The sequence below is a fragment of the Antechinus flavipes genome, chromosome 2 (assembly GCF_016432865.1).
Source record: "Antechinus flavipes isolate AdamAnt ecotype Samford, QLD, Australia chromosome 2, AdamAnt_v2, whole genome shotgun sequence".
NCBI classification, from domain to species: domain Eukaryota; kingdom Metazoa; phylum Chordata; class Mammalia; order Dasyuromorphia; family Dasyuridae; genus Antechinus; species Antechinus flavipes.
Genome location: NC_067399.1, coordinates 482,577,639 through 482,602,719, shown reverse-complemented (window position 1 = coordinate 482,602,719; position 25,081 = coordinate 482,577,639). Strand labels below are relative to the sequence as shown.

The window sequence follows — 25,081 nt, the reverse complement described above, 5'->3', positions numbered from 1 at the left end:
GTCTTTCTAAATTAACTTAAAACTTTAAAATCATTATTTTATTTTTTAAAAAAAAATAGATTTCCATTGCTATTTTTGGTTTTTAAACCACATGTCCCATTTTTTCTATCCTTTTCAACTCTTCCTAAAAAGTAAACCTTCATAACAAAGAATATTAAATAGAAAGAATAAAATTGCACTACAAAAATTAAGACACTGAGCCCATATCATTAACTCCCTTCCCTCCCTCCCCCCACTCCAAGTCCATTGACAAGATATGTAAGAGTTGTCTTTTTTTTCCAAGATGTTTTATTGATGGTAAAGATACCTCTTTCCCTGCCAGAGCCATCTAACAAATGGTATTACATAACGACAAAAAATTTTTTTAAAGAGTTAATGATTATATATGTGTATTGTGACCATATATACATGTGTATCTATCTATATATACATACATATGCATAATCATTTTTATACGTGTTGGATGTCAAATCTTCATCAGAAATTTGATACTTTCTTATCCTAGAAACATTAATTTTATCTACAAAAGCTTTTTGATTTCATGTAACCAGCTATTTTATGTAAAATTCCTTATTGCTTATTTCTGTAAGAAAACATCTCTCATATATAGTTGCGAGAGATATCACTTACTTTTCTATTTCTGAGAGTATAAAAACTTTAATATGAAGGTCATATATCTATTTAGAATATACTATCAGGTATTAGTCCTATTCTAATTTCTGCCAGATTGCTTTCGAAGTTTGCTTGTTTTTAAAATGAAATAAGTAGTTTTTTCCCAAGTAATTTGTTTTCTGCTTTATTGAACACTGAGTTACTTTTCCATTGTTTTTTATTCTCTTTTTCTATTCTGTTCCATTAATTTATCTATTTCTTTTTTAATTGTTTTATTGGCTGCTGCTTTAAAATATAATGAAATACAAAAATGCTACTCCCCTTCATCTGTACCTATTTTCATCTTTCCTTTTGATATTCTAGATCTTTTATTTTTCTAAATGAATTTCATTATTATTCTATCAAATTGCAAGTTCTACAAGAATCAAGTTCAATCCTTTTGTAAGTTTGGTATAGAATTAAGAGTATAGTCTAACTTTGGTAATATTGTCATTTTTATTATATTGGCATGACCCAGTCATGAGCAATGATTATTCTTTCAGATTTTTAAGCTATTCTTTATGAAACACTTTGTATATAAAGCTATACAAATATTTCCTGTTTTAGTATACTGATCCCCAAATACTTTATGTACCTTGTAGTTATCAGGAATGGTATTTCTTCTATTATTATCTCTTAAATTTTCTTCTCATATGGAAATAAAGTATATATTAGAAAATTTTGTAGCCTACAAATCCAAATTGTTTTTAATATAACATCCCTAATTATGTTGATTAGTTTTCTCAAGGTTGAACCATATTTGCAACCCTAGTATAAATCCAACTTGATTATGAAGACTAATTTCTTGGATGAATTTCATTATGAGTCTGAGTTGATTCAGGGATATGTCACATTCTCTTTTCTGCCTGTTTTTAGGTTCTCTTATTTTGCAATTTTGTTTTTAAAAAAGCCAAGAATGATTCATACCAGAGCCAAGCAGTGTAATGAAATTTAGTCTATAATGTTTCAGGCCTACTTATCTAACATCATTCTATTTGAATTCTGCTTTTATCTTTATCTCCTCATGCACCTTTAGAAAGAAGTTTCTTACTGATCTCTCTGCTATTTTGTTGTTGTCCTTAGCTCTATTTGCTGACCTTTCTTGAATTTTTCTTGTCTGGGATATTAGAAGCACAAATAATTCTTTCTAGTCTGATTTTCCTTTCTAGGAATAGTTCAAATAAGTTTTTTATTGCAAAGCTCATCTTTTTTTATTTATAGTTATTCTCAGATTTGCAGGGTAGGTCACCTTGGAATGAATCTTAAACTCCATTGCTCTTCAGAATACTTTATCTCATTCCTGCTTGAGGTTTCTGGTGAGCCCAGAATAATCTTGTGTTACTGAGATTGCACCCCCACCCTCCAGCCCAACACACACACAAGAGTCTTTTTCATGGCTACTTGCAGAAATTGCTATTTGTCAATGAAATTATTAAATTTGGACAGTTGTGAGCTTTTTTCCCTTGGAAGGTGATATATGAAGCCTTTTCACTGGCACTTTATATTTTGAGTTCAGAAGTTCTGGGCAGTTTTCTTATAGTATTTATGGAAACATGATATTCAGGATGTTTTAATTTTCTTCTGGGAGTTGTCTTTATATAGCCTATATTTGAGATCAATATGTTTTACCTACGTAGAGAGAATTGTTTTTAAACATTGTGTTTTGTTTCTTCTTCAATACTGCCCTTCAAATACTGTGTATTTGCAATCCAAGTTAAGTTATTACTCTCTTTAGTTTCTGTGACTTGCTACCACAGAGTCAAGCTTTGCTATTCTGCTAATTATCTCTACTGCACAAATTATAAATTCTATTTTTAAGCTATTTTACAAAAATCTTCCTGTGATCATATGTTCTCTTTTGAATCCATATGATTTTCAGCCTTATGGAATCCCAATTCATTTTCCTTTGTCTTGCAATATTTCTTCATAGATAACTAAACTCTTTCCTGTAATTTAGTAGTCAATCCACCTTCTGTTATAAGCATCTCATATACTGGACAGCAAGACTGTACAATAGATATAGCATCAAGCTTGGAGTCAGGAAGATTGGCTTATAAGTTCAAATCTTACCTGAGACACTTACTAGCTGTGTGACACTGGTCTAGTCGTTTAACCCTGTTTGCCTCAATTATCATTTATAAAATGAGCTGAAGAAGGAAATGGCAAACCTCTCTACCATCTCTTAGATGGGTTACATTTCTAAGGCCAGATTTGAATTCAGGTCCTCCTGACTTCAGGGCTGGTGCTCTATTCACTGCACCACTTAGCTGCTTTTACAAATAATAAATTTTTAATAAATTTCTGCTGGTTGGATTACTATCACATGGGGAGGATGGGAATGTGGAGAGGTGTTAAAGGATCAGTAGTTTTGTGTAGCTCTACTGCAAGGAGCATGATGGATAGGTGGGGGGAAGAAAACAAAAAATAGAGAAAGCAAGGTAGGAGTAAAGGGTTCGTCTTTGTTTTTGTTCATTGAATGTTTACCTTTACTAAAACAGTACGTTGAATGTTTTTGATGGCCTAGACCATCAATACGGTTATGCCACTACCACAAATCTACAAATCCTCAGAAGTAATAGAAAATGCAAAAAGGACCTCCCTAAGGTAGTCACTTAGGGATTACATGTTACACATTACACAGCTACTCCTTACTTCATCTCTTAGTCAATATGGCTCTTTATTTTATGAAAAATAAAATAGGAAACTATAAATACCAAAGTAATACAGTTTTATCTGTTTTATTTAACCAAGATGTGAAAAGGCCACATCCATGACACTATTTGTATTTTTTAATAAAAAGCAACTAAATACTTTTTCCAATGACTTTTTATAGAAGTAACATGTTTACATAATCTACTTCAGAATATTAAGCTTAGTTGATATCTTTCTCACTGATCTTATGCACCCCATTCACTCAATTAGTGACTCAATTAGTTATTTTTCCCTCTGGACCTTATTTACTTACATTTCAGAAAAGGGTCTTGTTAATAAGGGGTGAAAAAAAAAGTTAAAATGATCATAATAGGAATATGAGGCTTGAAGAACTTTACTGGCATCTCGAAGATTATATGGCTAAAAAGTAGCAGAATTAGGATTCAAACCCATGCTTTCTGATGTAAAATCCATGGTTTCTTCTGCCAATTCAAGAAGAAGTTTTATTTCCTCCTAGCCAAATAATGTACCCACAAAGTTTTTTTCACTTTTAATTTTTTTTTCTTCTCCCATTTATTCCATTTACTGGAAACTCCATCTTGTGGAAAACTGGCTCCTCCTAGAATGAGACAGTCTCCATGGACTCCCTTTTCAATACTGGCTGCACTTTCACCCATTTTTCTAGCTGCCCAAATCTAATGGCATTTTATTGATCCTAATTTCTTTTGAACTCTCTTCAGCCTTTGATGCTCGAAAACTCTCCTCCTTTATACTCTCTTTTCTCTAGAATTTCTAGATCACACTCTCTCCTGGTTCTCCCACCTATCTGATAGCTTCTTCTCAGTCTTCTTTACTGAATCCTCATCTAAAGCACATCCTCTAATCTAGGTGCCCTTCAAGGTCCTATCCTGGACCCTCTGTCTTTATATTAATTCCTTTGATTTCTCATCAATTTAATTACTATCATCATGCTTATAAAACTGTAAAAATCCTTTACTATCCTTTCTAACCTTTCTATCTTTTTCTAACCTCTGCTGAATTTCATCTTCAAAAGCCTTTCAGGCATCTCAAACTGGATATTCAATAGACACAGTAAACTTACCTCTCCAAAACAGAACTTATCTTTTCCCTTAAAACCTACTTCCTATCTTCCTACATCACTATCCTCTTAGTCCCTCAGGTTCCCTCCCAACCTAGGAATTATTTTTTATCTCTCACCTTCTATATCCAATATGTTGTCAAGGCCTATCAATTTCATCTCTGCAACATCTTTTGTGTACATCCCCCTTCTCTGCTCTGATACTATCACTTCACTGCAGCCCCTCTTTATCCCATACTTCAATAGCATACTGATGGACCTACCTACTTCAAGTTTCTCCTCACTCCAAACCATCCTTTAGCCACTAAAGTGATTTTCCTAAAGCATACTTCTGATCATGTCCCTACTCTCTAAATAAATTCCAGTAGCTTTCTATTATCTCTAGGATCAAATACAGGAATGCAAACAAATATTGCAATTAAAGTTCTTCATAACTGAGTCCTCCCCTACCATTCTAATTTTTTTATACCTTACTCCTAACATGTGCTCTTCAGTCTGGTGACACTGACTTCTGACTATTCCACAAACAAGACATTTTCTCTCTCAACTCTGTCTGTCCCCCCTTCCCTAAAATGTTGTCCTTCCTCTACTCTGTCCCCTAGTTGATGTTCCATATCCTTAGAGGTGAGGGGAGGAAACATGTTTTAATACCACTTTTGATTCTCCCAAAATGGAAAGCAAAGTGATGGATACAGAACTCAAGAAAAACTGTTGATTGATCAATCTGTTCAGGATATCACCAATATAATAAAGAGATAAATAAATATCCTACATGTTATTTTTTAAAAAATGATTTAGATCATCAATAATGTTTAACAAAAATATTTAAAATAATTAATCAAATTAAGAAGATTGGAACCAGTATCCTACATTAATGTATACTTGAGATTGTTATAGTCAATTTGGTTTCCATGCACAAAACTTTTGTCTGACATCGTATGTATTTTATCCAAGAATAGCAAAGTTAATAGGCTATAATTAAGAGGAGGAGAAAAGAAAAAAAGAAAAAAAATTTTCACCCTGCATCACAATACCTGAAACAATTGTCCTAAATGAAATTGGAGTTGGGTTGTTTTTATGGTTTTATTTTTAAACAAAAACTGACGACATTTCCTCAGTATGCCTACCAAATTTAACTTATCTTCCAAAAGCAGTAACCAATTCACATACTTTTATTATGTAGGACTCAAACTAACAAACCTCACAAAGAAGATCCCTACCCTTATTCCACTGGACTAACAAAGCATGAATATTCAAAAAAAAATCAATTCATAAAACAATGCATTACTCAAAGCATTCAATTTGGTTTAAAATGTATATTCCTATTCTTTTACTAGCTTTAGCTCAATTTTATTATTTTTATTTATGGACTATTAGTTTTTCTATGTAATACAAAGCTAAAAGCATATTGCTCTGGATGAGCAATTAACACTGTTAAAATATTACTGAATTTTAATTTACCTTAGAATATAGTAATAAGAACATTATTACAGCCAAAAATTAAACTTGAAATTAGAGCCAAGAAAAATTTTAAGATATTTGGCCATCACTATTTAAAATGAATTCATAATAGAAATCAGCCTCAAATTCCCAAAGCTTTTTTGTAGCTTATTTAAGAAATGCTGTTTTTTCTCTTTACTGTAAAAAAATTGCATTTTTTAAACTTAAAATATCTTCCTCCATTGTCATTTTTATTTTATAGCTCTTTTGAAATCTTATCTTACAGTTACTTATTAGGGGGATAGGGAGAATGAAAAAGATTTACCACAAATTTTAATGTTTTATTTGCATTTTATTTTGCTTTAATAATAAGATGTGTAAAATACAAAAAGATAAGAAAAATAAAATAGCTCTCCCACCAGTCACCTAAAGCTCTTCAAGTAATCAGCACCTCAATTTATCAAAGAGATGCTTAATGCTTATTGAATATATCTAGAAAGAAAAAATCTGCATAACTTATATTAATGCTTAATTTTGCCTCTCTGTTAATATTCCTGTACTCACACAGTGCTTTATATTCACCCCAATAAATATTTGCTGAATGAAATAAAAAACTAATTAATTCAATTGGCAAGTCAACTCCCTGAGAAATATTATTGTTTCAATATCCATTCCCTAAGATTGTCCTTATATTTCAGATATTGTATGCCTTGATCACAATACATCACTGACACATATAGTAAACATAGTAAAGCATAGAAAAGAGATGAAATTTATAGCTTGCATGAAAAGTTATTGCAAATGAAGGACCTATTCTAGGTTTTTAACAAGGCATGGTTGCCATATAATTGATATTCACATTAGCATAGCTGAATTAAATAATTCTAAAAATATTCTAAAGTAGTACTTCAGGTAAGAATTAAGTATTAAGGCAGAAGTTGACAAACTGATGTCAGGGGCCAAATACTAGTGACTGGATATGAATGTAGGAACTATAATCAGGAAGCTAAACAGTGATCAAAAGATGTGAGAGAACAGAGAATAGGGAGACATGTGGTCATTCCCTGTAATCAGAGTTCCAGGGTAAAATTTAAAGTGCAAAAAGTAGGACATGAGGACACCAAAGCCATAATTCAAAGTCAAGGTTATAAGATTAAGAAAAATCAAGTAAGCAAGAAGTAACAGGAGCCAGAAACCCAGGACCACACCGAAGACTGCTCTTGAACAACAACAAAAATGTCAGAAGGCTTTGTTTCCTTTTAAAAAGAGAAATTCCTGGGGCAGCTTGGTGATGCAGTGGACAGAGCACCAGCCCTGAAGTCAGGAGGACCTGAGTTCAAATATGAACTCAGATACTTAACACTTCCTGGTTGTGGAATTCTGAGCAAGTCACTTAATCCTAATTGTCTCAGCAAAAAAACAAAAACGAGAGCAATTACTACTACACTCGTAATATATTTGATGGAGAAAGGTTGAGCCAATTTGTTGGTAGTTTATATTCAATATTAGAACAAAATGAAACAAAGGAAGATCATTCAGGAATTGATAAAGCCATGACAGGATATTAAACAAAGGTATGTGTTGAGAACACCAAAAGCTGATTCAGTTGAGCAAAGTTTTCTTGCCTGAGTTGCCCATCAATTGCTATCCATTAAAAAACATTCAGAACTTTTCATGGTGATCTTATACTCAGGCAATCAGAAACTGAAGGCAATAGCCTGAGCCTTTATAAGTTTCAAGGATAGTTTAAATACCTTTTTGAGGAAAAACTGGCCTAAGTGGCATGAGAAAATTAGAACATCACTTCCACCACACAGGTCAAACGGACTGAAAGTTAAAACCTAGTCCAGGTAGCCAAAAGTAAATAAAGAAGATCAAATGAACCCTGCTGAATGAATATGAGAAATGTTATACTGTAAAAATCAGTTCTATTGATATTTAACATGTCACAAAATAACATTTTAGAGTTTTACAATTAAAAAAAGTCACAAACTCACTCCGCCTTATCTTCCTTTGTTTAGTGACCATGATTGGTTGTGTATTCTCTGTTCCTGTCCAACTAATCAATCTGCTATTCCCCAAACTGGGCATTACATCTCCCCTTTCTATGACTTAGCAGAGGCTGCTACCAATGTCTGGAAAGCAATGTTTCCTTATTTTTACCTTAGGGAACTCTGGGTTTCCTTCAAGTCTCAACTCATATACCACCTCATAAAGAAAATCTTTCTACCTTCTTCCTGTCCCACTTCACCTCCTTCTAATAATCACAGATATGTCGATCTATTTACTTGTCATATGTCCACCCACTTGAGCTCCAACAGTAGAATTTAAGTTCCTCAAAAACAAAAAAAATTTTTTATCATTTTAATGACAAAAACACTTTGCTAAAAATATTAAGTTGTTTCTTTAACCAGATATTATTATACTTTATCAAAGTAAGCTATGCAAATGATTGTTTAGACTCTAAAGTTCTTAATGCATTTGCCCTTTTCATAGTTTTTCTTTTTATATAGCTCCAACAAATAGAGAGATGACTTATTGGTATAAAGCAAGAATGAGTCAAAGGCTTAAAAGGGATCTGTGTTGTCATAGATTGAAATGTAGAAAATGGCTTGAGTGCTAAGCACCAATCCAAAAAAACAAAACAAAAACAAAAAAGATAAAAACCTAAGACAAAGGAACTTTCAAAACTTTTTGAACATTCCAACTGAGACATTTTTAAATTTAATATATTTTTCATATGGCTGAGAATTATGGACTTAGAATTTGAAGATTCCTAAAAGGTCATCTAGTCAAACTTGCTCACTTTACAGATGAGGAACAAAGGACCAAAGAATTTAAGTGAATAAGCCTTCAAGGAAAAGTAGTAATTCCATGTTGTCTGATTCCAAATCCAGCACTTCCTTTTTAACAACTATATTCCTATTACATTCTTTCAGAAATTGTGTCTATTCTCAAACATAAAGCTTAAAAGGCTGATTTCTATATTTTATTTTTCTATATCAATAACATCTCACTCCACCTCCTTCACTATCAAATGAATAATGCCAGCTTCATAAAGGCTTTAAAAAGTTATAAATTTATGCTAATAGACCTACTTCCTTTCTTTTGTAGTAGTGTCTTTCATGTTATCTAAAATAAAAAAACATTCTTCTTAAAGATGTATTTATATCAGTTTCATTGCAGATGAATAACTTCTGCAAAATAGCTTTCAGTTTGCACTTAAGTAACTGATACAACATAATCATGATATTCAATTTATCACTTATTAAATTTATTTATAATTATCAAAATGCTTTTAGTATGAACATGTTAATTAAACAGCATAAAAAAAGTTTCAGAATGGAAACTACTATCCCACCATCACCACCACAAAAAAATCAAAAGACTCTGAACTTCATGCTTCACCAAGATGCCAAATTCAGGGCAAGATAAAATATCATCAAAGAGGAGCTCAACAAGCAAGTTTAAATTCATTGCATTACCTGAGGCATAAACACCACATTCTATATATAGCAAACTATGAAAGAATCTAGTGGTAATTTTTGAACTTCTAACTTATTTTATCTAGTCACTTTAAATGATAATTTTCACTCTTTGCCAGATTATTCTCTTTGTTGTTGTTGTGCATATTTTTATGCTGTAAATATAAAATAGAAGGGTATCAAATTAACTGAAGTTCTTTATATTATTTCCACAGAAATGAGACAACATAACCAGAGCAGATAATCTTGAAATTGAAGCAAGTTTTTAACATGAGTAAATTTATATAATAACATCTTCCTCAAGTCAGTACATTACTCTCAAAAAACTATATATTCAAAAAATAAGTTTATCTTCTCACAAAAGTACTCATGGTCTCTATCTTTTGTAGGCAGAACATTTGAAAAGATTTTTAACACAAATGAAAAATAAAGGCCTTCCTAAAACATTTTAAGATGCTTAAATAACTTAAATATATTCATGTTTTAACAGTTTGATTGGACTAAAAATAATAATCATTGTAAAAGAATAAAAAGTATTACTAGTATTTACGCATGGTTTTTCTAAATGCTTAGCATATTACCAATTAGGATCCTTTAAAAAATGTCAAATGGTTTTCAATAATCAATCCTAAGTGTATCAATGATCAATGATATTTCACATATCAACAATTCACATATCACAAAAGTCTGACTAACTTACTTGTTCTCCAAATCTCTAGCTGCCTAATTTTATAAATGACCTCTTAACCAATTAAACAGAAACCACTTTATCAAAAAGTCAGATAATCCATCATAGGATTAAACAAGCATAAAGAAGTTACTACTAGTTCAGAAATAAGAGAAAGGTATTGTGATTGCTTAAAAGACAAGGACATATTATAACTATCTTATTAAGATCATAGGATTTAACATTAGAGATCTAGTCTAAAGATGTCAAATTCAGGGTGCCTAAACAAGATTAAAATGTAACCAGGAATTATCTAACAAGTCATATAAAATACAATAAAACATATAAGAAATATTTATTTGTGGTTTTCTAAGAAAATATTTGGATAGCAGGAATTCATTTCTTTTTTAGTTTGACAACACTGTCTATTCAATAATATCAAGAAAAAAAATCTATCATTCAAGAAACACGTTAAAAAATTCTGAATCCTAAAAATTTGAAGTTGTATATAGGTATAACATTTATGCATAGGTGCATACATCCATATTTTGTAGTAGCTAAATATTAGCTATTGAAACTTCACTAAGATTTTGGGAACACCATATATTTGAGTGTGTGTATATAAAATTTTTAAACTTCCCATTAGGCTATTATAAGTACATCAGTGTAATGTCTGCTATTATTCTTGGCTTTTCCCCTTGGCAATCAATTTTTATATATAGATATATTAATAATAATAAAAAATAAAGAATATTGATGTAAATTTAGGCACAACTACTATTCAACTTAGCAAGAGGATAAATACATGGCAAATCAGTCATGAGAATTTAATTTCTGAATGAATCCTAAATAAAAACTACTAATTTTGTCATAGTAATGATTTATAATTCTCTTCAAGCATGACATAAGGTAAGAGGGTTTATAACAAAACCAGAAAGTCAAAGATAATTTCAATAAACTAAAAACTTTATCATACTTTCATGCTAAAGAAGCCTCCAGAGGGAATATTAGTTAAGCACCTGAAATGACATGTTCTCAAATGAATTCTCAGCTGAAAAATAATATAAAACTGTTAAGGATTTTCCAAACCCAGATTGTCCAATTATTCATAGTCACATCTTCATCCTCTTTAAATATCACTTACACCTACTTCAACTAAGCCTGAGAATTAAAATAACATTAAGTGCATGGGAAATCTATGTATTTATGGTAATTCAGAAACAAAGTAACTACTTGGTTAAGGTTGCTAAATGACTAATGGAAAAAAGAAAGATAAAAGAAAAAGAAAAGATTGTGTGGGATATTGGGATTTTTAAAGTCTATCTATTGATAATATCTATAGAATAAAGTGATAAATAGTTGTAAATGCTTCATATAAAAATTATACTGATTCAGAAAATGGGAGACCTCAAAAAAAGAAAGGCAAAAAAAATACTACCATTATATATGACAATAAATTGAATAATAAGCATTTCTTACATTTCTATAACACTTTACATGTTACAGATCAAATTGTTCATAATCATTCTATGAAGCAAGAAATGCAAAAACCAACTCCATTTTATAGATGAGAAAACTGATGGGATTAGACGATTAGTAGGGGGGAGGAGGGAGGATGGAAAAAAGTTTCAAAGTCATTCCTTCAAACCCAGATCATCTGAATCCAAATCCTGTGTCATTTTTCACTACCAATTTAAAGATTTTCTCTGTAGTTTTTGGTAAATGTGTTACTCTGTCCTTTAAATCTTACAATTCTGCCCACTTGTAAACTGTGTAACTTTCAAGAGGATTGAAAAGATTCAAATCTCAAATCTGCCATTTTACTATTTGTATGACCATACATAGATCGGCCTCTTAATTTTTCTGAGTTTTGGCTTTATCATTTGAAAAGTAGGAATTGGAGGAGTTGATATCTAAGGACTATTCTTACTCTAAATTTGTGATATTATGTGTAATGGGCTGAGGCTTGAGTTGATGCACTGAGGTCCCAAGCACATGAGGCTAAATAGTAATTGGACCATACTCTATTAATATATAAGCTTGGAGAAAGAATGGCCCCCACCCACTCTTTGTGCAAGTCCTGATGTGTTGCATAGGAATTGTCGATTTTGATGGGTGGAGGCAGGGGAGTGGAAAAGGAAGGGGAGGGAGAGACTTTTGGATTGCAGTTGCTGCGGTTGGCTCAGCTCACATCTCTCTCTGTTAGCTGGCTTCCTGTCGTAACTGCCTATATTTGCTATCGCAATCTTTCTTGCCTATATTTGCTATCGCGATCTTTATTCACCTCTTCACTTCAATAAATATTGAAGATTTTCCCCTTAACCTGAATTCCTGACTCCGGCTGATTTTAAATACGCCGTCATTACAATTATGAATATATATATACATATATATATATATAAAAGCTTTGATGAGCAAACTTTCCTAAGTTAATTAAAAATGAAAAACCTACATATTCTGAGAATTAAGAAGATGGGATAATTACTTAAATGGACTATAACTTGCCCATTTAGTTATTCATAGAGAGAATGAAGCAGAAAATTAAAATAGCAGCACATGAGAAGAAAAACTAATGGTACTCTTTTACCATTAGCAAATCACATCTAAGACAGCAAAAGTCTCAAATATGGCAAGAGTGTGAATTGATTGAAAACATATTATAAAAAAACATTTAGCAACTTATCATGACTAAATACATATCACCTGCAATTAAAATTTCCTTTCATTTTGTTTTTAAGCAGAGATTTGAAAATATTTGAAAATAAGGCATAAAAGACTTTCTATGTTATATTTGGACTAACACATGTGGACTAATACATCTTGAAAATTCATATCCAAAAAACTATAAATCAAATAAGTTTTGCAATTATTTCTGAGCATCACAAAACAGTACATTAAAATTTTATAGACTGAGCCTTACAAACAGATTCAGATATAAAACCCAGATATCCATATAAGTACAGAGATACTCCCTAATTTATGAGTGAACCATTTGTGTCCCACCCAAGAATTTTATAAGTTAATTGTTTGCAACTTAGTATATATTTTCCTACAGAAATAATATATAATTGGTAGAATGTATGCAAATAACACTATTGATATAGTTTAATACCTCAACACAAGAGGTAATACAGGGGCAAGGAAGAGCTCCATCAGAGAATTGGCTTCAAGTGAAGACTCAAGCTATGTCATCATTGTCAAGTTGTACTTGATCCTGTTAAAGATCAGTTTCTTCATCAACAAAGTGGAAATATAACATCTGCATCACTAAACTCATCAAGTTGTTGGGAAGCAAGTTCTTTGTAAACTATCATTTGCTATAGAAATATGAGTTGTTACTGTTGTAATGATTACCACTGTGACATTAAATTATCCCTATGCTTGAGAAGACTCTACCATGAGAGTATAAGCTCTAGCAGGTCCTAAAACATATTGAAATTGCTTCACATATGAATTTGACAATAGATTCTTCATTTGTCTTTTTGTCTATTACCTGAGAACTAACTTAACTAAATAAATCACATAAAGACTGGCTCTTGTTATACCTTTAGGTCATAATTTTCTTTTTCTAGCTCTCAGTTACCTTATCTGTTAAGTGAAGATGCTAAGTTTGATTTCAGTTCTGAAGTTCCAAGATCTCACAACTATGGTATGTAGAAGTTCTGATCTATATTGGTGAAATGATCATCAGTAAAAATCACAGATTTCATGTGAGGTATGGAGGAAGTATGTTCCATATGTCAGACCACAAAAGTGTATTCAAATCCTAATGTAACCAAACTATTTACCACATTCATAGTACTAGCCAGAGTGATGGATCAAATGATCATATGGATTGAGAAGAAAGTTCTCTAATCCTTTCCTAGGTGCAGAAATAGTAAAAAAGAAAAAAACCTGATATATGTGAAATGTATGCCTAAGACTCAAAGGTCCAAAAATGATTCTGCTGTCCTAAGAATATCCCCTACCACAACCACTAAATGCAAGTTCTCCTCCTCCCCAAAAGAAAAAAAAACAACAGGTAATATATAGATACATTTTAGTATACCACATCTTGCAATGGTCTTGCATACGGTCTTGCAACATACTATGCTGCATTGCTAAATTGACAGTCTTCCTAACTTATGCCACTTACTCAATGCATTTTGTAACTACAACAAACCAATGAGAGAAGCAGAAGCAAATAAGAAATTGTGTGTGCACTTGTTTCTTACTGAGTACTCTGGTGTAACTGGATTCTATACTTTTACTGCAAATTTAGTGACTTCAATTTTGCTCTATGTACTTACATTTGACAAAAAACAAAACAAAACAAAACAAAAAATAAAACAAAAGAATTAGATTGAATTTTGGATTTTGTGGTCAAAACAAAATACACTGAAATTCGTACCACATATATGTAGAATTTTGATTTCTCCCTTAACTCAGTAAAAGCATCAAAGAGAAAACATGTGTAGTAAGGCTTATTTCAATCATAGTGGGAACACGAAGAAACAAAGGGTAAACAGGGAGAAGAGAATTTTACTAAATGCATTACAGCACTGAATTTATAATGCAAGAAAATAGATTTCCTTGGAGAGGGGCAGTATAGATCTATGATTTCATCAGTGTGTGAAACTCCCAGTATGAAAATTTTTTCCATGAATTCAGAGCAGCAATTCATTTGTCATTCAGAGTCCTAGAGAGAGACCCTGGTATTGAAAGATTAAGAAAATTAGCCATTCGCATAGAACTAATGTTGACCTTGGGTTTCTCCTTACTCTAAAACCAGCTTTCTTTCCATTCTAAACTACAGATGCTATAGTTAAATGTACATAATGGTTGTTTTAAAAACATGATTTTTGCTATAAATTTTGGCTACACTAGGTATTTTTTTTAAATAAAAAATCTCAAAAAGGCCAACTGGTGCCATGCCACAACAAACTCTGATAAGGTCCTTGTTAAACTGAAGTTTGTAATGGAATATTTCCCTATGATGAACATGTCCCAGAAATTTTCATAGGAAAAAAAGAAATCTTTTTTTTAACAACTGATTGAATTACCTTTGATTCATTTCCTATGCAAATACAATATTCAGAAATGACTAAGACTAAAATGAATAAATAACTACAAACCTCTTAGGGAACTAACTATTCATTATATTTTATCATTAAGAAGTTATAACTCTTCATTTAAATTTACAGGAAATTTTAAAGGAAGCATTAACTCAAGCACTTTGCTAGGCACTTAGAGGGATGCAAAGTTCAGGTAAGAGTTAGCCTCTATCCACATTGGCTTATATTCTAGTACGAAAGAAAGAATTAGTAGAGAATTTAAAGGGAATCAACAATAAAAATAATTCTCATGGATTATTTTTAGTTCTTGGCACATTTTTTTTTCGTGAAATAAATAATATGATATGACAAAAGCTACTACAAACATGCCTTCAAACACTCTATTTAAAGCTGGGCATAATCCAAGATGTGCCATTCTTGGGTTTTTAAATTTACCAGACTATTCATGCAGAAAAACATATCTGTGAGATTCTATTTTCCAATAACTACTAAATGAGCTTCCTCATGCTGCAAATATACCAAACCATTATATAAAAGTAAGGATGGAAAACACAGATTAAACTTATTCCTGTTTCTATATTCTTTTCAAAAAATTTAATCAAAAATTGTTCTTTACATGCCTTTAAAAGACTTTATATTATGCTAGTTAATCATTTAGTAAAAGAACATTAACTAAAAGCATTTAAGTGAACTTATTTAAGAATATTTATCTTATCACGTTTAATTGTGATTTCCCTCTAATCTATCTCTTTATAGTGATCTTGCCAATATAGTATTTCATATTCAGAAAAAAGTCATTAAAATTTTCTTTATATATATACTTATGTATATACATGTATGTATGTATGTATGTATGTATATTATGTATGGCTGGATGTATGAATATAAAAGTCCAAAAAGCCAGCTCAAGCAAATTTTCAAAGACACCACAGCAAATTTCGCAAAAATTTTAAAGCTAGAATGTCTCGCAATTACCTCTGAAATGTCCATTATATTATTATAGTTTTTTTTTAAAGTTTGTTTATATATAACTTGATAGCTTTTTTATATATACATATATACTGTAACCTTATAAGAAAAGTGAAGCAAATTACTTCAGTATTACAAGCAAGGAAACTGAGCTGTAGAATAGTTACAGGGCTTACTCAATGTCACATGGCTAATAAGTGACACAATTAGAACTTGAACATAGCCCAAGACTTTTTTCTACAATTCTTCTTCAATGTTCTTAAGGCTAAAACCAGTTGATCTTTAAACTACTATGTGAAGACTTCTCAAGTATGTTAAGGCTAATTTTGAATGTCTCTTTTTAAAGGCCCATCTCATCCTTCCTATATCTTGACCAGCAAGGAGGTAAAGAACCTTGAGCTTCATGTCAGATGATATAGGTTCTAGTTCTTCCTCTTCTATCAAATTATTACGTGATTTTCAGAAAGTTATAATCCTTTTCTGGATGTAGATAGCCTTTCTGTAAAATCAGCATAAGATTTGTACCACATCTTTTATAAGCTTTCTGTGAGGAAGGAAAAAGTCAAAATTGTATTAATATATGAACCATAAAGATACCAAACAAAATAATCTTTAAGATACTTTCCAATCAGTTATAATTCTATAACTACATGTTAATTTTTTTGGTAGCATGTTTTCCCCTCAGCAGTTCTACTTCCTGAACTACCATTGTATTTAGGGTAACATGAATTTAAAAAATAACCCAAGAAGAGCTTTGGAGAGGTAGGCTAATTAGGATACTATTGATAGAGCTATGAACTGGTCCAACTATTCTGGGTAGCAATTTAGAATTGTATTTTTTAAAAAATAAAAACAGAAAAAATTAAAATATCTATAACTATGTCCTAGACATTCACTGTCAGATATACTTCCCAAGAAAATTAATGACACAAAGGTCCAGATGTATCAAAATATGCATAATGATGCTATTTGTCTAGCAAAGAACTAGAAACAAAGCGTGTATGTGACCAGAAACTGGAGAGTATCTGAATAAAGTCTGGTATGTTAATATAAGAAAGGGGTAGTAGTGGCACAATTGAGTTCTGGGTCTGGACTCCTTTCCCCTCTTTTATACTGTTAAAAGGATAGCTTACAGGATAACAGAAAGAAAAGGGGCATATTTAGAAATGAAAATGATGTAAAAACAAATGGTTTTAATAAAAACTTCAAAAGTAAAGAAATCTAGATGTTCTAGATGTAGAAAGAATTAGGATAAACTCAAGGTTCTCCAGTTTGGGAATCTCATTAAAAGTCCTTTAAAATTCCGATAGTTAACTCCAATTATCAGTCCTATAAGTACTTATCTTTAAAGAGAAAGAAAAAAAAAATAAAGATAATGACAATTGGTCAAGTCCCAGATACAATTTAAATCTAAGGCTAATGAAAGCCAAATACTTTATTTTCTCCATTAATAAGCAAAAACAAAAATAGAATAAAAAACAACAACCTTGAAAAACAAAAGTACTAAAAATACCAAATAACCCCTTTTGGGTCCATAACACTTACCAGACCTTAAGAAAACACAGGCAGAGGTGGTTGTTGCATCGTCTGAAGTGTCCATTTCAAACCGTTCCCTCTAATCATTTATGTTGCAGGCTAAACTATAGCAATTTTCAAAGTGGTTTAGTAAAGGTTAGATGCAATCAGTATTAAATTAAATAAAAGCAATATTAGTACCTATTAATAGGATACATTACACAACAGAATAATTTAGACTTACTTCATTTCCCCCTCAAATTTGCTTTTTCCTTATATAAATAAATTACTTTCAGTTATAAAGGTGAGTCTAGGCAGGAGTTCTTAACCTGGGGCTTGTGAAATTTAAAAAATATATATATTTTGATAACTACATTCCAAAATAAGTGGTTTCCTTTGTAACCTATATATTTTATTTTCTGCATTAGAAAATACAGATTTCATTAGATTAACAAAAAGTTCTGTGACACACATGCAAAAATTACTTTTGGTCTAGAGATACACAATCACCTATTTATTAACTGTTATATGTGCAGTGGAGTTTTTGTTATTCTATTATGTAACAATGCTTGTTTTGCTATGACTTATTCTATATAAGGTTAAGATTAGTCCATATTTTAAGCCAAATTCTTTTTATGGTAGTGTTTGGTTTTTTTTTTTTTTTTTTAAGTAATAAAAATAAACTTCGTGCAAAAATAAAACAAATAAATGTTTCACCAGAGTACTTTATTCAGCAAATAGCATATAGAACTAAAGAAATTTGACATTTTAAAATGATTAGTACTTTAGGGATAATATAAAGTTTAATATGGTTCTGATTTTTATTGTTATACAATATGACTAAAATTGTAGATAGACACTATTAACTTACTCTGAATATTTAATTGACTAGATATTAACAATTACTGTTAATACCAGTTTAATATCTGAAAAAGGAGGTTCTGAATTCAAGAAGTATATCCTTAATACATTTTGTGAACTAATTGGAATTTTCAGTTTACTCTCATAGCATGCATTTTAGAAGAAGTAGAAGAGTGGAGAAAGGGAAAACACTATGCTTAGAGAAAGAACTGTTGCAAATAAATGTGTTCAAGTAGAGTTCATTCCCCTGTAAGAAAGCTCTGGTTACTTTCTTTGTCCAGTTACAATTCAAATGATACTTTATTATATTCTAAGCAATTACATTGTTGCTTTTCAATTCTTCTTTTTCATATTATAGGGTTCTTAGTATCAAAAGTGAGGAAAAAAACCCCAGCTCCATTATGTACATCCTGCAAATTACAATTTCTCAAATATACTAGCTGGAAAATTTTCTCTCAAAATCATGCTTTTAAAGACTCCATCAAAAAAATTTTCTCTGGAATGTAACAATTGCAGTTAAAGAAATTCAATACAATTTTTATTTTTGTCTACTAAACATGACTGAATTTCTCCTGCTAGAGTTTATGAAAATACCTGCCCCTATCCCATACCATGCCAGTCTATTGTGCACAAGGTACCGTTAAAAAAGAAAATTCCAGAGTGCAATAATGGCATGACCAAGAGATAACTAAATTGTCTCTAAGAATCAGTAGAAATAAATGCTGAAGAATCACCAAAACTAGGGCAAAATTTTCTTCTTCTGTGTCCTGGGCTTTGTACTAGTATTTTATATCATAATTAAAAGAATTCCATCACTGTTACTGTTTAATAAACATTAATAAAATAGAGAACTTTGAAGATAGAATTAGCAACCCATGGCTTTTCATTTTCTAGTTTTGGTTAAATCAATTTGGATACTTAGAAAATTTTAATTGCCTGAATTCTGATTTAAATGAGCTTTGGATTTGGAAGGAATAAGAAAGAATGAAATGAGTGAAAACTATGGATTTTTCTTGATTTTAATAAAATCATGGGAATGCTAGGTTCAATAAGGAAGTAGTTGAAAGTGACGTTTCCATGAAAACCAGACATTACCAACCAAAGAATCAGGAACCTTGAAACCTCATGGAAAGTTCTCTTTCTCTAACCTAAAAGTGAAATAATCTAAGACCAGAGAGGAATAGGACAGTTTCCACCACCATGCCCTTAAATTACTAAATTCTATGGGAAAATATAATCTAACCTGGCTCAATTCTGAGTTTCCTACAAGCTCGTGACTTAATTTTCCTTCACCCTGGGCACAGAGCACAAAAGAAAGAGGAAGTTAGAAAAGACCTGAAAGCCTAAAAATTGCCTCTTTATTTCCAAGGATAATAGAAGCAGCCTCTTTTCTAGGGGAATGTGGATCTGAAAGAAATAACTTTTCCTAAGGGCAGCCACTTAATGCCTTCTATGCAGCAAGGGAGGTAAGAGACTATGTGGGGAATGAGTTGTTTTGTTTTATTGTTTTCTACAACAGTTCAGCTACTTGAATTCTATGAGAGACCAAAGGACAAATTTATTTCCAAAAATTGAGCAAACCTTACAAAATACAGTTTTGTATATATCACTTGCACATAGTTGTTTGCATTAGACTGTAAACTTCCTGAGGAAAGGGACTGCTTTTTTTTTTTTTCTTCCTTTGCATGTCTAATATTTAGCACAGCACCTGACACATAGGGAGAAACTTAATAAATATTAGATTATTTAAAAAGATAGAGGAAAATCTCATAGTTAAGAATTAAGTTGGTGCCCTAACTTATGGATGGGCCAGTGAGCAACTTTACTTCTAATCTTGGAAAAACAGACAGATGGCCAGGAGCACTCAGGGGCAGAGAGGGCAGCACTGTCTTTATTTAGGGTAAAGCAGTATGCAGTTTCCAGAGATATCAAACTATCCATATTTGGAAGGAATAGAAAGAAGGGGCAATCTTTGTTGGTAAAAGATCTGCCACCCAATTTCAGGATGGGGTAGGGATAAAAGGCAAATTATTTTAAAGAGATCGGACAACAGGCTGATTTTTTGGGAGGGGGGATGAGACCAGGTGCAAAACTATTTCTAAAAATGGAGATGTCACTTGATTTCGGGTAGGTGGAGTGAGAGACATGGAATAAACGTTTAAAAATGGGCTCATCAGTTGATTTTGAGGAAGGGAAATGGAGAGAGACAAAAAGAACCAAACTAAGAATGAGGACCGTTCCTGACTTTGGAGAGGTAAAGAAAGAGAGGGCAAACTTATTTCTAAAAATGGAGTGATCAGTTGACTTGAAACAAGAAGCTGTGTTCCTTAAGAATTTGGCCATCGCCTGATTTCGAGGAGGTGGGGAGAGACACGGGGCAAATTTGTTTCTAAAAATGAAGTCATCAGTTCAATGGGGGTGGAAGGAGAGACGTAGAGGCAAACTTATTTATTAAGAATGGGGTTATTGCCTGATTTTGGGAAGCTGGAATGAGTCACAAAGCAAAAACATTTCTAAAAATATAGCCATCGCCTGATTTCAGGGAGTTGGAAAGACATGGAGGGCAAAATTATTTCTAAAAATAGCTAATTTGGAGATGTGGAGACAGACACAAGGATCAAACTTATTAAGAATGAAACCGTCGCCTGATTTCGGGTTGCTGGAAAGAATCACAGGGGGCAATTATTGATAAAAATAGGGCAATCAGATGATTTGAGGGAAGGCAGAGACACAAGGGGCAAACAATTCTAAAAATGAAGCCATGGCCAGATTTCGGGGAGCCTCAGGGGATAAACTTATTTCTAAAAATGGGACTACCGCCTGACTTTGGGGGCGTCGCGGGCTCTGGAGGCACCCGGCAGCAACTGCGCGCTGCTTTTGGGGAACAAATAGAGGCCAAACTTATTTCCAAGAACGGGGCTGCCCGCGTGCCAAACCTGAACGCTTGGAGCGGGCCCTCCGCTCTAGGACCTTCCAGCTGACGTCAGCCATGAGCCCCTTCGCCCCTGTCATGGCTACCCCGGCCTCCGCTGCTGCTCCCACCGACGCCGCCGCCGCCGTCGCCTTCGCTGCTGCCTAGGTCAATGAGTCCCAGGCAGCCCAAATCCAACCTCCTGGGCACCCTCCCCAGAGCCGCACCTCCGCGCATGCCCCGCCTCCTGCTCCGCCCCCCTCTTCAAGTCTACGTGCGACAGTGTCGCAAAGGGGGCCCCTCCCGGAAGTGTTTTGGACCGGCTTTTCTTCCCGGGGAATCCCTCTTGGGGTGGCCGGGGAGACACCGAGCTCTCCGGTCCGGGGACAGCGGAGACGGAGGCGCTGTGTTGTGACGCTGCTTCCGGTGCAGCTGGGATTAGACACTTGGCAGCTGCCGGGAGGCGCTGCCAGGCGGGCCGGCACCGGGGCCGGGCTCGGGTTCTGGGATTGGGTAGGAGACGCTGACAGATCGGAGAGGGCAGGCCGCCGGCACGGCTGAGCGATGGTAGCTGCGGCCGCCGGCCGGCTTCTGGGCGCCTGGGCGCTGCTGGCTCAGCTGCTGGGATTGGGACTCGTGGGCCCGGGCCCAGCCGGAGCGCTGCACAACGTCACGGGCGAGCTATTTGGCCCCGAGGCCTGGGGGACCGTGGCCGCCTTCGGGGACTTCAACTCGGACAAGCAGACGGACCTGTTCGTGCTGCGGGAAAGTCAGTGTCGCCTTCTGACAGCTCCTTCTGTTACCATCCTAGTGCCATCCTGACCTTTTCCTTGTCCTCCCCATCCCATTTCCCTCCCCCCCTACCCTGTCCTCAAAAGACCCTAACAGTCCCCATTCCTACTCCCACCTATTTCCAGGAACTGACATCTCCATTTTTAAACTCAGATTCTCACAGTTCCTTTTGCTAACACAGTTTTCTTGGACCATCTTACTGATAGTCTCATTTCCCACCTCCATCATCTCCATACTTTTGACAGCCCCCTTCTGCCTCCTCCCATTTCCAGAGCCTTGACAACACCTGTCTCCAATCTAGTCCCTGACAGCCCCTTTCTCTGTGCTCTATCACTACCTGCCTCTACCATCTTCATCCTCCTGCCTTCTCTGCCCCTCACCTGATCCCTGACAACATTCAGATCTCCTTGCTTAAACGATGACAGTCTCCTTCCCTGTCTTCACCACTCTCAACCCCATTCTTCAGAAAGACCTCTACCCATCCTCAGAGCACTCTCTATGTCTAATGTCAGAGCCCGTGTGTCTAATCTCACTGTCTGATCCTACAATCCCATCCTTCTGCTGAGACTTTAACAGCCTCTCTTTTCTCAGCCCCTCACTTTCAGCCCCTCTCTTTATCTTTTTTCTTTACTGTTCCTTCATTCCCAATTCTCAGTCTTAGCTCTTAACAACTTTTTCTTTTTTCCAACTTATGCTAAGGATTCTTAATAGTTTTCTTAGTCCTTAATTCTTAAAGAATTATTCTTAATTCTTAGTCCTTAGATTCTTAATAGTCTCTTCATCCCTAGGCCTATGCTAGGAGCCTTAATGGCTCCTCTCTGTCCTTAGAAACTGCCTTCTCTTTCCCTCCACCAGCTTCCAGAGATAACCAGGGCCAATACAACCTTTTGCTCAACTTTATTCTCTGAAACCCTAGAAGCCCATCCTTCCTCACGATTTCCTTTCCCCTCCAATTTTCAATATTCTAGTCCTATTAATTCTAGTCATGTTCTGTTCTAATCTTGACTCTGTTATTAACAGGCAAGTCATCTGTGGAGGCCACATTTTCCTCTTCTGTAAAGTGAGGATATTAGACTTTAAAATCTCCAAACTATATAATTTTCCAGCCTTCATATTTTAAAATTCTAATAACTTATTCTCGTGTTCACATTCAATATCCCTTGCTTCCAATTTGACACTTAAGAATATAATTCTCTCAGTCATCCTAGTGATACCCATTTCTTCCTTGGAATTATTCCCCAACAATTATTCTCCTTAGCCATAGATTCTCATAGCTTAATGCTATATATTTTCCTCATATTTAGATCCTTAAAGATTTGGTCTATAGGCTGTGAAACATCCCTAAAACTTAGTTATCTAATGTTCCTTCTAGAAGCTCCTGACTCTTAATTTCTCCTGAATCCTAATTTTATGTATTCCTAATATCCATGTCAGATTTGTGATCCTAAGATATTCAGCTCTTTAATCAGGATCTTTCTAAATTTTGAAGATAATTTATCAGCATAGGGAATATTTTAATTTAAGATTAAAGAAAGGAGAAATTGGCTTCAGCTAAGAGCTGATATTTGGAATAACAAACCAAAGTAAGGTTTTTTTATGACCCTCAATGGGACTCCAGATTTTCTTAAATTCCAGGCATTTCCCCTTTGACTCAACTTCTTATAGAAAGTAAAGAAATTGTTAGTCACATTAATTTTTTGTTGCTATTGTTTACAAGGTATAGTGAGTCAATAAACATACAAATGTAAAGCAATTAAAATTTTAAAAATATCAGTTAGCAATTTGAGTGTCTCCTTTTTATGCACTGTACCATATTAAGTATTTTATTGTTTATTGTTCAGGTGTGATTTCATTACTGTGAGGTAACTCCAATATAGAAACTCTTTCCACCATGTGTATGACAACTTATATGTAACATTCTGAGAAAATTGAATTTAATACTGAGAGAGGCTGTGACTTAACCTATGATCACATAATTAATATATATTAAGAGATAGGATGTGAGCTCAGGCCTTCCCAACTTCAAGGCTGCATTTCACTACTGTGCCTTCCTCAAGTAGTTTAGATAAGTCTTTTTATGGTCAAGTACTTAAAGATAACTTTACAATTAATCAAATACAATAGAACCCTGTTATAATTCTGGAGTAAAAGAAAGGATTGATAAAGTTTTATCAGTTTATTTTTATTGCTATGTTTTAAGGGCAAGGCTTAGCCCATAATATAGCAACATGTATGATAAGTTTTAATGAATATCTGTTGTTAGAATATTCCAAGTCCTGATAGAAGCTATCTTTAGTTAATAATATATTTTTACCTTCTTATGTGGTTCTTCCTGTCCATTTGTCTCTTGCTTTGAAAATTGAAAATGTTATGGCTTATTATACAAGAATCCTTATCCCATTAGAGTGACAAATTGGTTTTAACTATCCCTGGAGGTGTACATAAAATGGAAGAAATAATGAGAATAGCGCCTTCCTGAACAGTAGTGCCTGAAAGAGTACTTTTGAAAATATTGTCTAAAACTTCGTTTGTAAAAGTGTCAGAGCCAACCATTACTGTGATTTGCTACCCAAATATGTTTGTTCAAGACTTCTCTAACTAATTCTTACTTCTTTTAGGAAATGATTTAATCATCTTTCTGGCAGACCAGAAGGAACCATATTTTAAACCAAAAGTAACACTATCCATGAAGTAAGTATATATCTCTCTTCCTATAAAATACTATATGTTTATGAACTTATAGTTGGGAAGTAATTGGTTGAACTATGTTCTATCTGATGTGTTTTTTGTCTGACTTGGATTCTGAATTTTAAAGTTGATGTTGGAGAAAAAGTTTAAATTGAACTTTTAGTATCATACTAATTTGGGCAGTCATTCCATTTTTAAAGCATCTGGCACAGACAAAGTACTAGGGACCTAAAGATAGTGAAAAACAGTGGAACTTAAATTCTGTTGGAAAGATACAACATCTACATAGATAAATAA

General features: G+C 33.6%; 2 protein-coding genes across 6 annotated transcripts in view; one reads left to right on the top strand and one right to left on the bottom strand.

Annotated features, from left to right (window-relative positions):
• Nucleotides 1-21,502, bottom strand: part of PHKB (phosphorylase kinase regulatory subunit beta) — a 234,724-nt gene extending 213,222 nt beyond the window's left edge. For 2 of the 5 annotated variants that reach the window (XM_051979792.1, XM_051979793.1), the window contains exon 1: nucleotides 21,330-21,502. In XM_051979792.1, coding sequence (XP_051835752.1) covers nucleotides 21,330-21,405 — 76 coding nt within the window. In that variant the 5' untranslated portion in view covers nucleotides 21,406-21,502. Of the gene's footprint in view, nucleotides 1-17,562; nucleotides 18,962-21,329 lie in introns of those variants that run through there. The other 3 variants (XM_051979796.1, XM_051979797.1, XM_051979794.1) reach the window with 3 other exon arrangements.
• Nucleotides 21,503-21,723: 221 nt separating this feature from the next.
• The window catches only part of ITFG1 (integrin alpha FG-GAP repeat containing 1), a 298,986-nt gene continuing 295,628 nt past the window's right edge, over nucleotides 21,724-25,081 (top strand). The window contains exons 1-2 of the mRNA XM_051979798.1: nucleotides 21,724-22,073; nucleotides 24,715-24,787. Coding sequence (XP_051835758.1) covers nucleotides 21,869-22,073; nucleotides 24,715-24,787 — 278 coding nt within the window. The 5' untranslated portion in view covers nucleotides 21,724-21,868. The remainder of the gene's footprint in view (nucleotides 22,074-24,714; nucleotides 24,788-25,081) is intronic.